Source organism: Nerophis lumbriciformis, linkage group LG09 (assembly GCF_033978685.3).
Source record: "Nerophis lumbriciformis linkage group LG09, RoL_Nlum_v2.1, whole genome shotgun sequence".
Lineage (NCBI taxonomy): Eukaryota > Metazoa > Chordata > Actinopteri > Syngnathiformes > Syngnathidae > Nerophis > Nerophis lumbriciformis.
In genome coordinates this window covers 2,890,754-2,903,567 of record NC_084556.2, presented here as the reverse complement: position 1 = coordinate 2,903,567, position 12,814 = coordinate 2,890,754, and the positions used below count along the sequence as shown (strand labels likewise).

Here is a 12,814-nt window from a genome sequence, read left to right as displayed (position 1 = left end):
CCCGCACTTCATTTTTGTTTGTACACAGCTAGCCAGACAGCACATGTACTGTAGTTGTAATAACATGCATGACGTGCTCCGTATATCATTATCAATATTAAAGTATGCCTCACTCGATGGACAGTTGTCTATTTGGTCCGGCTGGCTGGGGACGTTTATTTGGGTAAGCACTCCATTTATGTGGCAATAGCATTGGCTCCAAGTTCCACATTTATAGCGTCAAAGTCCCTTTCTTCTCATTCTCTCGGCTTCCATCTGTTCCAACATCTCACCCTTCCTTTGGGCTGGCTTCTATAACCAGCAGTCCATTCTCAGTATATTCAGCTTCAAAAATATAAGGTTGTGAATCCTCTTTCGTCCAAAAATAGTCGTCTTCGTTATCTGTTACCAAGTCTGACATGATTAGAACACACACGTTTTCTTGCCGGAAGTAGGAACACACAGTTGTTGCCAGTAGTCGGAAGTGCGCTGCTATGGAAATGTAAATCAATGCGTGTGTGTATATGTATATATATATATATATATATCCATATCCATCCATCCATTTTCTACCGCTTATTCCCTTTGGGGTCGCGGGGGGCGCTGGAGCCTATCTCAGCTACAATCGGGCGGAAGGCGGGGTACACCCTGGACAAGTCGCCACCTCATCGCAGGGCCAACACAGATAGACAGACAACATTCACACTCACATCCACACACTAGGGCCAATTTAGTGTTGCCAATCAACTTATCCCCAGGTGCATGTCTTTGGAGGTGGGAGGAAGCCGGAGTACCCGGAGGGAACCCACGCAGTCACGGGGAGAACATGCAAACTCCACACAGAAAGATCCCGAGCCCGGGATTGAACCCAAGACTACTCAGGACCTTCGTATTGTGAGGCAGATGCACTAACCCCTCTGCCACCGTGAAGCCCTATATATATATATATATATATATATATATATATATATACACACATATATACACTTGCAGTGTGTGTATAAAATGTTGATGGAGGGTTTTGAAGTTATTTTAGAGGGTTTTGAAGGCGACAACGGTGACTCCCATCAAGCGTTTTTTATCATCTTTAAACTCCTAAAACAAAAATAGACGTGTGTGTTCTTGTCTCTCATAATGATTGTGAATGATAGGCAAAATTCCCAAAAAAGTGCAGTTCCCTTTTATGGCTACTCAGTGGTTAGAGTGTCCACCCTGAGATCGGTAGGTTGTGAGTTCAAACCCCGGCCGAGTCATACCAAAGACTATAAAAATGGGATCCATTACCTCCCTGCTTGGCACTCAGCATCAAGGGTTGGAATTGGGGGTTAAATCACCAAAAATGATTCCCGGGCGCGGCCACCGCTGCTGCCCACGGCTCCCCTCACCTCCCAGGGGGTGAACAAAGGGATGGGTCAAACGCAGAGGACAAATTTCACCACACCTAGTGTGTGTGTGGAAATCATTGGTACTTTAACTTTTATCTTTAACTTAACTTCACACTGCAGTTCAATTCCAATTTTTTGCCCATACTCTACGTGACCTGTGTCAGTGTGAACATTACAATTCCGATATTTTCAAATACAACCCAGGACAGTCTTGTATTTGGACATAAATCAGATATATAAATACATAAATCCGATGCAACTGCAGTCTGACTAAACAGGTCGCATTCATCCGACCCCAAAAGTGACAAACTTCACATTTTGTTTGCCAATACAGACAGGCGCGGGAAAAAAATGGTGGATGAAGGAGCAGAAAACATATGGAGGATCTTGCGTCAATGTACAACCGCTTTGTGCCTTCGTACAAACGTAGCATCACAGGCCGAGCAGCCCCACAAACTACCTTAGCTCAAATTATTGACCACTTCCATAATCTCTAAATGTTGACTCCAGTTGTACAAACTCCTTGAAATTGCCGTAAATGTGCCAGGACACCAACACGAATCAGAGCCATGTTTTTTCCGCGTGTGACGTCATTTTTGCGCGTCATTTTACGGATACATTCCGTTCACATAAGACATACATAGAAGTCGCATATTTTTTTAAATCACACAAAAAAGGATCGGATTTAACAAATAAATCCAAATTGGCCATCATGCCCTGTAGTGTGAACGTAGCCTAAAAGTGTGCTGACCGATGTGTTGCAGGTCAACGAGATCTATCAAGACCATTCTCTGGGTGCCAACATCAACGTCGTTCTGGTGAGAATCATCATGCTGTCGCCGTCAAAGGTAATGGAATTGGATCACTACTACTTGCACTTACTTTAGACCAGCAAGAAAACAAAACAAATGTACCTGACTGCTCTCTCTATTAGTCCCAGGAGCTTATCTCAGTGGGCAATGCCCAGAAGAGTCTGGAGAACGTTTGTGGCTGGTCCTACTTCCAACAGAGGGACCAGGACCACGACCAACAGCATGACCACCTTGTCTACCTGAGCAGACGCGAGTTCGGACCCTCCGGCATGCAGGGTACTGCCAGTACTAATTTTACCTCGACTACCGCACCTCGTACTGATTCCTAAAAGCTGACATTTGACCTTGAAACCTTTCTCGGCAGGCTATGCTCCAGTTACGGGAATGTGTCAGATGCATCAGAGTTGTGTTCTGGTCATTGAGGACGGCTTCTCGTCCGCCTTCGTTGCTGCACACGAAATTGGCCATGTGTGAGACAATGTCACCCTGATTTGAAGACAACACAGACACGCTCACAAATACATCTAAACATATAGACACAGATACAAATATACATATAGTTAGGCCTGGACCGATAGTCAATAAATCCATTGATCGAATTATAGAAAAATATAAAGACAATAACTTTGCCGGCATTTATAAATTGCCATGTTCGATTATCCGTGTGTGTTTGTTTTTTTCCGTCTGTCGCTTCCAAACAGGATGCAGCGCGTTTTTCCAACCGCAGAATTAAATAAAGGGAGTGAATCCGCTAGCTTATGCACATACTCGGATAAGAGCCTTGCTAGTCGCTAGTGAAAAGCACCACAAAGGGAACTTTTCGGTTTCAAACCAAATGAGCAAGATGATGAGCCATGGATGAACGAGCCAGAATCCTGAATTTGTTGAAAAGTGATAGACTTAGACTTAGACAAACTTTAATGATCCACAAGGGAAATTGAATAGAAACACAACAAAAAAATTCAATAAATTCTGTTCAATAAATATTGAAGTAACACTTTTGCTAAAAGGGATTGAGAATTGGTTTACTTATTTAGGATAGTTAAAGATTATTGACCCTCCAATTACAACGGTAAATAATACTAATGGAAAGATAAAGGTTTATTGCATTTGAAAGGGTTACTTGCATTATTATTTGTAATTAACAATTACATAACTGGTTAATTTGGTCTCAAAATATTGCTGACAATATCGTTTATCGGCAATAATTTGTGGGACGGCGCAGGCCTACAGTACATTTATTGTACATGCAAATATACAGTACAGTGTTCCCTTGGTTTTCGCACAAATACTTTTCCGGACCCTGCCTGTGGTAGCTGAAATTAACGCTATTTATGTTATGATTTATGTGAATATTTATGTCCTTTAGGTATTTATGAACCATTCACACACTTATTAACCTTTCAAACACACTCATAAATAGTTGCTATGCTCGCAAACACTTCCTACACTCTTACGTGACACTTAAGTAATTGTAAAATATAAAATATTGATACTCACGAATGACGCTCCTAAATAGTTAGCTGCATGATGTGACGACGGCAGATGGAACCGAGGATTCATTGATCTTATAAAGCCAACTAGTAGCTGAGCTAGCTTCTTTTAGCACAGCAATGAGGAGGTTTAATTTATTTCAGATGGTAAAACCGCTTGTTCCCGGGCTTGGGTTCAGTGCCAGAAGCCTTGGAAGGCGCAGAACATTTTGAAGACATCAAATAAACTCAAATGTTTACCACAAACACAAGCAGAAAAAACACAGAGCTAAGCACAGCTACACGGCGCTGAGCTGAAAACAAACATGACAAAGTGCTCTGTAATTGGTCCGCCAATAGTGCACTGTGTACAATGTCACATGAGCAAAGCAGATATATATACATGTATGTATATATGTGTGTGTATGTATGTATGTATATATGTACATATGTATGTATGTATATATGTACATATGTAGGTATGTGTACAGTAGGGGTGTAACGGTACGTGTATTTATTTGTATTGAACCGTTTCGGTACGGGGGTTCCGGTTCGGTTCGGAGTTCCGAACGAGTTTCCACACGGACATATTAAGTAGCGTAACGCACGTTGTGTAAACAATGCACCCCGAGGCACAACACACGGCATGCTAGCAGCTAACGGACTACGATAGACTGACCATACGTCCTCTTTTCCCCGGACATGTCCTCTTTCGCGGAGCTGTCAGGGCGGAGTTTCTTAAATGCCTCTAATGTCCGGCATTTTGAGTTAGGGTTGCGTGTATTTTCAATGTACGTTCAGGGTTAAGAAGGCGTTAAAAACAAAACAAATTGTGCGTGCAACAGCATTCGTGAGGGAGGGGCAGAGACAGAGAGAGCGAGAGAGTTATGATAAACGCGCATGCGTCACCAGGCTCTGCTTTTTATCCATAGATTTATCAGATTTAATTTTTTATTATCTATTGCAGGGGTGTCAAAAGTGTGCCCCGGAGGCCATTTGCGGCCCACAGCTAATGTTTTAAAGGCCCATGGCACATTCTCAGAATCAGAATCAGAATCAGAATCAGCTTTATTGTCATTACGCAAGGTAACGAGATTGAGGCCATTCCATACAGTGCGATGTGTGCATGCTAGAAAAACAATGTGCAAATATATAAAAATATAAAAAATGTAGAAGTGCAATGAATATGGTGTGAAATGAATATATACATGAAAAAACAAAACAAAAACAGGGTGGTTGGTGGAATGGGTTATTGCACCGAAGAGAAGGCAGTTATGAGGGACAATGGGGCAGTCCGTTCAGGATGGTTATGGCCCTGGGGAAGAAGCTGTTCTTTAGCCTGTTTGTTTTGGTTTTAATGCACCTGTAGCGCTTCCCAGAGGGCAGCAGGTGGAACAGGTCAGAGCCAGGGTGGGTGCTGTCCTTGATGATGGCACTGGCTCTGTTGAGGCAGCGGGAGGTGTAGAATAAAAATACTATTAAACAAAAACATAACAAAATTTAAATAAAAAAGGTTAAATGTAATTTAGAAAAAGTTGCAATGTTGACTAATAAAACAAAGCTGTTTTTTTTTTTCTTTCAAACTGTCATTGCTCAAAACATAATATTGAATCAAAATCAATGTTATTATGAATTATTGACCTATCCAAGGTTCCGATTACTTCACATGAAATATTCCACTAAGAGGAATATTTTTGGTGGAAGATTTTGCAAATTTGGTAAATAAATAACCCAAAAATGTATATGTTTTCTTACTGTACCGAAAATTAACCGAATCGTGACCTCTAAACCGAGGTACGTCCCGAACTGAAATTTTTGTGTACCGTTACACCCCTAATATATATGTATGTATATTATCAAATAGATGTTTCAAAATCTGCGATGCACTCAGAGGGAACGGTGAAGTGGCGAGGGAATACTGTACGTTCTTATGATACACTGTATAAAGCATCATCATGTCTGTGCTTAGGTTGGGAATGAAACATGATGGCGAGGAGAACGAATGCGATGACGACGTGTTGTTAGGCAGCATCATGTCCCCACGAGTTCAGGCCTCCTTCTACCGCTACCACTGGTCCAGGTGCAGCTGGAGCGAGCTCCACAAGCACCTCCCGTGAGTTCACTCAACACTTCCTGTCCCCCTCCACGCAGGCCTCACGTCACATGGGTTTGTGTCTCCCTGCTTAGCATATACGACTGTCTCCGCGACGACCCGTTCAGCCCCGACTGGCCGATTCCGCCCCTTTTGCCGGGGTTTCAGTATTCCATGGAGCAGCAGTGTGGCTTTGACTTCGGCCCAGGATATGGTACCTGTAACGCTGTACGTCTGACCTTTTGACCTCAATTGCACAATAATGTACACCTTCAACCACGCTAGTGTGGCTGGGCAATGTCTACATTGGTAAACCTTACTTCCTGACAACCACTACAGTGGTGCCGTGACCCGGATGACCGTGTGGTTTAGGGCAGTGGTCCCCAACCACCGGTTGTGCGGACCGCACAAGAAATTAAAAAAAAAAAAAAATTGTATTTATTTTTTTTAATTAAATCAACATAAAAAACACAATATATACATTATATATCAATATAGATCAATACAGTATGCAGGGATACAGTCCGTAAGCACACATGATTGTATTTCTTTATGAAAGTGACGACCTCAAGAGCAGTGCATGTTACCGAGTTAATAGCTCTGGCTTTTAGCTCAGCAACTAAAGTTAAAGTTAAAGTAAAGTTAAAAGTTAAAGTACCAATGATTGTCACACACACACTAGGTGTGGCGAAATTATTCTCTGCATTTGACCCATCACCCTTGATCACCCCCTGGGAGGTGAGGGGAGCAGTGGGCAGCAGCGGTGGCCGCGCCCGGGAATCATCTTTGGTGATTTAACCCCCAATTCCAACCCTTGATGCTGAGTGCCAAGCAGGGAGGTAATGGGTCCCATTTTTATAGTGTTTGGTATGACTCGGCCGGGGTTTCAACTCACAATCTACCGATCTCAGGGCGGACACTCTAACCACTAGGCCACTGAGTCGTTAATGCTAGTCTCCCATGCCGGACGACTCAGGTTCGAGACAGCAGGCATTGGACAAAGCGGGTTACTTTGGTGCCATGACCTGCATGAGAGGGAGGTTTAGGGGTGTGGCTGGGCCATGTGTGCATTGGGAAAGCTCCCTCCCTGACAACCTCAAGAGCAGTGCTGGTTACCGGGATGATAGCACGCTATGACCCAGGTTTTAGTCCCGGGCGGAACAGTAAAGCAGGGACTGAACAAAACGGGTTACCTTGGTGCCGTGACCCGGATGAGAGTGAGGTTTAGGGGGTTGAGCGTAAAGATGGGAATCCTCCTTCCTTGACAGATCCTCAAGAGCAGTGCTGTTTAACTAAATGATAGCGTGGGCTTTTAGCTCAGTAGCTAGCATGCTAGTACGCAGGCTCGAGTCCTTGGCAGAACAGGAACGCAGGGACTGACCAAGGCGGGTTACAATGGTTTCCTTATCAGGGACACCTTAATCCATTCGTACATCCATTTTCTACCGCTTGTTCCTTTCAGGGTCGCGGGGGATGCTGGAGCCTACACCTTAATCCAACCTGTAAATTAAATCCGTAGATTTTTACGTCAAAATTCTGGCGACCGAATTGCCATTTTTTTACGTCAAAATTTACAGTCGTTTTTACAGTGTAAATGTAAAAATGGTACCACTGTTATTTTATTGTAATGTTCTGTAGACTGACCTGCCATTTTGTTACTGTGAATTGTACGATTTTTACAGTGCATTGAGGTGGCGACTTGTCCAGGGTGTACACCGCCTTCCGCCCGAATGCAGCTGAGATAGTCTCCAGCACCCCCCGCGACCCCGAAAGGGACAAGCGGTAGAAAATGGATGGATGGATACTGTAATGGAAAAATGGTGCCACTTATAATTATGCGCTAAAATTTTGGCAACTGAACTTAAGGATTTTTTACTTACAATAAAATCCACCGTTGTTTTTCAGTGCATTACTGTAAATGTAATAAGGGTACCACAGTTATATTTATTGTAAATTTCTGTAGAGTTAGCTGCAATTTTTTTTACTGTAAAAGTTTTTACTGTGAACTGGAAAAACAACCAGATTTTGCCCTTAATTTGACAGTAAAAATAAGTGGTATAGTTTTTACATTTACAATAATGCTCTGTAAAAAGGACCGTAGATTTTATGATAAGAAAAAAACTGGCAGCTCAGTCGTCAGAATTTTATCATAAAAATGAAAGGGGCAGGGTACAACTTTTATTTTTACAGTAAAAATCTGGCAACTGAGCTTCCTGTTTTTTTTTTTTTTCAAATGCACACTGGTCTCTTTATTAGGAACACCCTTAACTATGGAAGAACAGTACCACTTATGTTTTTACAGTAAAACTCTGGCGACTGATTTTTACGGCGAAATTCTTTCAACTGAGCTGCCAGGTTTTTTATTAACCATAAAATAAACTGCCGATTTTCCATTTACAGTAGATGGAAAAACGGTACCACTGTTATTTTTATGGCAAAATTCTGGCAAGTAAATTTACAGTTAATTGAGCTGCCAGCTTTTTATTTTTTTACATTAAAACCTACAGCTATTGTTTTTACGGTGCATTACTGTGAATGTAAAAAGGGTACCACTATTATTTTTATGATAAAATTCTTGCTGAGAGAAACCGAGCTGCCAGTGTTTTTTTACCATAAAATCTATTGACTGCTCCCTCCCAGCAGGCACAAGACATTGATACAATGTTGATTATACATTCATGTCCTCCTGAAAGTGACTTTGAAACAACGTTGCAAAATAGTTGTATTTGTAAATTGAGACAACGTTGATGTCCTACGTTGGATCCATGTTGTTGGTTGGGAAATGACCAAATTTCTATGGTCAAATCAACGTCACACACTGACATTGAATAACCGTTTTCAAAAAGTATATTGTTTCAACATTGTATTTGTGTTGTAGAATATTGATTGGGAAAACACCAAAATTCAATGGTCAAATTGATGTCAGAACCCAACATTGATTAAACGTCGTCAAAAAGCATGTTGTTTCAATGTTATATTTGTGTTGCTCAACGTCAGGACTAGTGTTGTCCCGATACCAATATTTTGGTACCGGTACCAAAATGTATTTCAATACTTTTTTATAAATAGAGGGAACCACAAACAATTGTATTATTGACTTTATTTTAACAAAAAATGATACGGTACATTAAACATATGTTTCTTATTGCAAGTTTGTCCTTAAATAAAATAGTGAACTTTCAAGACAACTTGTCTTTTAGTAGTAAGTTAGCAAACAAAAGCTCCCAATTTAGCTGCTGACATATGCAGTAACATAAGGCACAATTATTAAGGACAAGTGGTAAAAAATGAGTTAATGTACTTGTTCATTTACGGTTAATATCTGCTTACGTTCTCTTTTAACATGTTCTATCTACACTTCTGTTAAAATTTAATAATCACTTATTCTTCTGTTGTTTGGATGCATTACATTAGTTTTGGGATGATACCACAAATTTAGGTATCAATCCGATACCAAGTATTTACAGGATCATAAATTGGTCATATTCAAAGTCCTCATGTGTCCAGGGATATATTTCCTGAGTTTATAAACATAATGTAAACTTTTAAAAAACCGAAAGAAGACTTTGTGATGCTAAAAAAAATATTGATGTAATCATAGTAGTATCGACTAGATACGCTCCTGTACTTGATATCATTACAGTGGATGTTAGGTGTAGATCCACCAATGGCGTTTGTTTACATTTTGACGCCGGTGAGCTACGGTGTGTAGTGAAGCATGTTTAGCTATTCCTCGTCCTGCAGGGATGATACTTGTAAGAAACTTACTTTATTTGTCGCCATGGAGACGAGGATTAGTGATTTAGAAGTAGCTAAAACACTGCCGACTGCGGCTGGACTTTAGCCGCTAGCTAGCTAGCCATGTCTTAAAGCACCTCTTCCTGAGAGCATTTCAGTGTTATAACTTCACATTTATCATTAGTTTTTAGACCAAAATGCATCCGTTCTCATTTTTCTGTCTACACACTGTGTCTGCTTGTAAGTACTCCGTGATTGTGCGCTGCCGAACATGCTCCTCTGCTCGTAAACCAGCAATGACACGACTTGACGACGACAGGGGTGCGGGGGACCGGTACTTTTCAGAGGCGGTATAGTACCGAATATGATTCATTAGTATCGCGGTACTATACTAATACTGGTATACCGTACAACCCTAGTCAGGACCTAATTCAACAAGTTCTCAACGTTGTTTTAGATTAAATGGATTTATTGGTCCCCGTGGGGAAATTCGTTTTCGCTGCCGTACATTTAAACAATAGACATTACACATCACAAAACAAAAATAACAAAAATACATCATACATGACAAGCACATTTATGGGCTTGTCAGACAGTTCGGCCGGGCCTGCTGCTAAGGGCGGCTATAGCTGCAGGGATCAGGCTTTTCCTGAGGCGGGCCCTCCGGAAAAGTATTTTAATGTCTTGTGCTTGCTGGGCTGGTCTCTTCATTAGGAACACCCTCATCTAAACCACACTGTTGTCTTTCCTGTTCCCGTCAGTATCCCAACTTGCAGCCTTGCCAGCAGCTGTGGTGCAGCGACTCCAACAATCCTTTCTTCTGCAGATCCAAGAAGGGTCCACCTCTGGACGGGACCCCGTGCGGACAAGGGAAGGTGAGGCTCCGGTGTAATCAGAGGGAGAGTGGGGCACAGAAATGCTCAGAATGACGTAACTTTCCCCCATCTAAAAGGTAACACGGTCTTTTTCAGCACTGCTACAGAGGCCTCTGCATCGTCTTGACCCCCGACCTCCTGAGGCAAGATGGTGAATGGGGATCGTGGAGCTCTTACAGCAGCTGCTCCAGAACCTGCGGGGGCGGTGTCCGGATTCGGACGAGGATCTGTGACAACCCACCGTGAGTGCTTGGCATTGATGTCGTAGAACGCAATAAGAGACGAACTGTTTCTGTTCTCAGTCCAGCCAACGGGGGTCGCACCTGTTCCGGAAACAGTTATGAGTTCCTGCTGTGCAACCGGGACGAACAGTGTCCGCCACTGACGGACTTCAGGTCAGGTGACGACGCCCACGCTTTGGGGGACATGACGGCTGGATGACTTGCATGGTGCCTGGTGTCTTTCAGGGGAGAGCAGTGTCACGTTTGGGATGAATTTTTGGAACACGACGGACAAAAACATCACTGGCTGCCCATTGAACACGCCGACCGTAACTACACACCAACAAAGCCGATGCAGTGTGTGTGTGTGTGTGTGTGTGTGTGCGTGCGGCACTGCTAATCTCATCGCTCAGGAATTTGGCAATCCATTCCATCAGCAATGCAACTTGTGGAACATTCCAGAATACTCAGCCTCTCATGCTATCATCTTTTTGCAGCTGACGAACGGTGTCGTCTCTTCTGCCAGTCCAACGAGACGAGAGCGGTTGTTTCCATGAAGAGAAGGGTGCATGACGGGACACTGTGCTCGTACAACGACGCCTACAGCGTGTGTGTGCGAGGAGAGTGTGAGGTCTTTATCGTTCTACTACTTCCATATCAGGGGTGTCCAAACTTTTTCCACTGAGGGCCGCACACTGAAAAATGAAAGCATGTATTATGTATAATTTTTTTTATTTCCAGGCCTCCCCTCAAGCTTAGTCCCGAGGACCCGGAAGGGTCTTAGTCATAAAAATGTTTAAAAAATAGGTCACATATTACTTTTTTTTTCTCAAGATCAACTTCAGGTCTATCTGGCGATAAAAAATATATATATTTTTTTTAACATGTTTTACCCCTTTTTGTCAAAACCCTGTTTTCATGGCAAAAACCCAAAGTATGCAATATTTTCCCCAAAAAGATTTTCAAAATAGAATATTTGATGTGAAGTAATTGGAGTCTAAAATAGGTCAACACTTAATTATAACATTTATTTTAATTCATTATTATTTTGGGGGCAATGACAGTTTTAAAAAAAAATAAATCCCACAAAAGTTCTTAGGTATCCAAAACGGCCCCACTTCTAAAAGTGTTAAAATATGTTTTACATATATCAATCAATCAATGTTTATTTACATAGTCCTAAATCACAAGTGTCTCAAAGGGCTGCACAAGCCACAACAACATCCTCTGTTCAGATCCCACATCAGGGAATATATTTTTTTAAACTTTATATCTATAGATATAAAGTTTTTTTGTTTGTTTTATGACCTTTTTGTCAAAACCTTGTAATTTATGGCAAAAACACAAAATATGCAATATTTTCCCCAAAAAAGATTTTCAAAGTGGAATATTTGATGTGAAGTAATTGGATTCTTAAATAGGTCAACAATTAATTATAACATTTATTTTAATTCATTATTATTTTTTGAGCAATGACCGTTTTAAAAAAAATAAATCCCACAAAAGTTCTAAGGTATCCAAAAGGGCCCCACTCCTAAAAGTGTTAAAAATGTTATACTTTTTTTTGTTTTAGTTTATATCTATTGATATAAAGTATTTTTGTTTGTTTTATGACCTTTTTGTCAAGACCTTGTAATTTATGGCAAAAACACAAAATATGCAATATTTTCCCCAAAAAAGATTTTCAAAGTAGAATATTTGATGTGAAGTAATTGGATTTTTAAATAGGTCAACAATTAATTATAACATTTATTTTAATTCATTATTATTTTTTGAGCAATGACCGTTTTTAAAAAAAGAAATCCCACAAAAGTTCTTAGGTATCCAAAAGGGCCCCACTCCTAAAAGTGTTAAAAATATGGTATACATTTTTTTTTTTACTTTATATCTATTGATATAAAGTTTTGTTGTTTGTTTTTTGACCTTTTTGTCAAAATCTTGTAATTTATGGCAAAAACACAAAATATGCAATATTTTCCCCAAAAAAGATTTTCAAAGTAGAATATTTGATGTGAAGTAATTGGATTCTTAAATAGGTCAACAATTAATTATAACATTTATTTTAATTCATTATTATTTTTTGAGCAATGACCGTTTTTAAAAAAATAAATCCCACAAAAGTTCTAAGGTATCCAAAAGGGCCCCACTCCTAAAAGTGTTAAAAATGTTATACTTTTTTTTTGTTTTAGTTTATATCTATTGATATAAAGTATTTTTGTTTGTTTTTTTACCTTTTTGTC

At 40.7% G+C, this 12,814-nt stretch overlaps 1 protein-coding gene across 1 annotated transcript in view; it reads left to right on the top strand.

The window, feature by feature from the left end:
• The window catches only part of LOC133607823 (A disintegrin and metalloproteinase with thrombospondin motifs 2-like), a 33,658-nt gene that overhangs the window by 6,863 nt on the left and 13,981 nt on the right, over window positions 1-12,814 (top strand). The window contains exons 6-15 of the mRNA XM_061962801.2: window positions 2,129-2,212; window positions 2,299-2,452; window positions 2,541-2,646; window positions 5,618-5,761; window positions 5,836-5,968; window positions 10,240-10,353; window positions 10,450-10,595; window positions 10,656-10,748; window positions 10,821-10,903; window positions 11,072-11,205. Of these exons, the coding sequence (XP_061818785.2) occupies window positions 2,129-2,212; window positions 2,299-2,452; window positions 2,541-2,646; window positions 5,618-5,761; window positions 5,836-5,968; window positions 10,240-10,353; window positions 10,450-10,595; window positions 10,656-10,748; window positions 10,821-10,903; window positions 11,072-11,205 (1,191 nt within the window). The remainder of the gene's footprint in view (window positions 1-2,128; window positions 2,213-2,298; window positions 2,453-2,540; window positions 2,647-5,617; window positions 5,762-5,835; window positions 5,969-10,239; window positions 10,354-10,449; window positions 10,596-10,655; window positions 10,749-10,820; window positions 10,904-11,071; window positions 11,206-12,814) is intronic.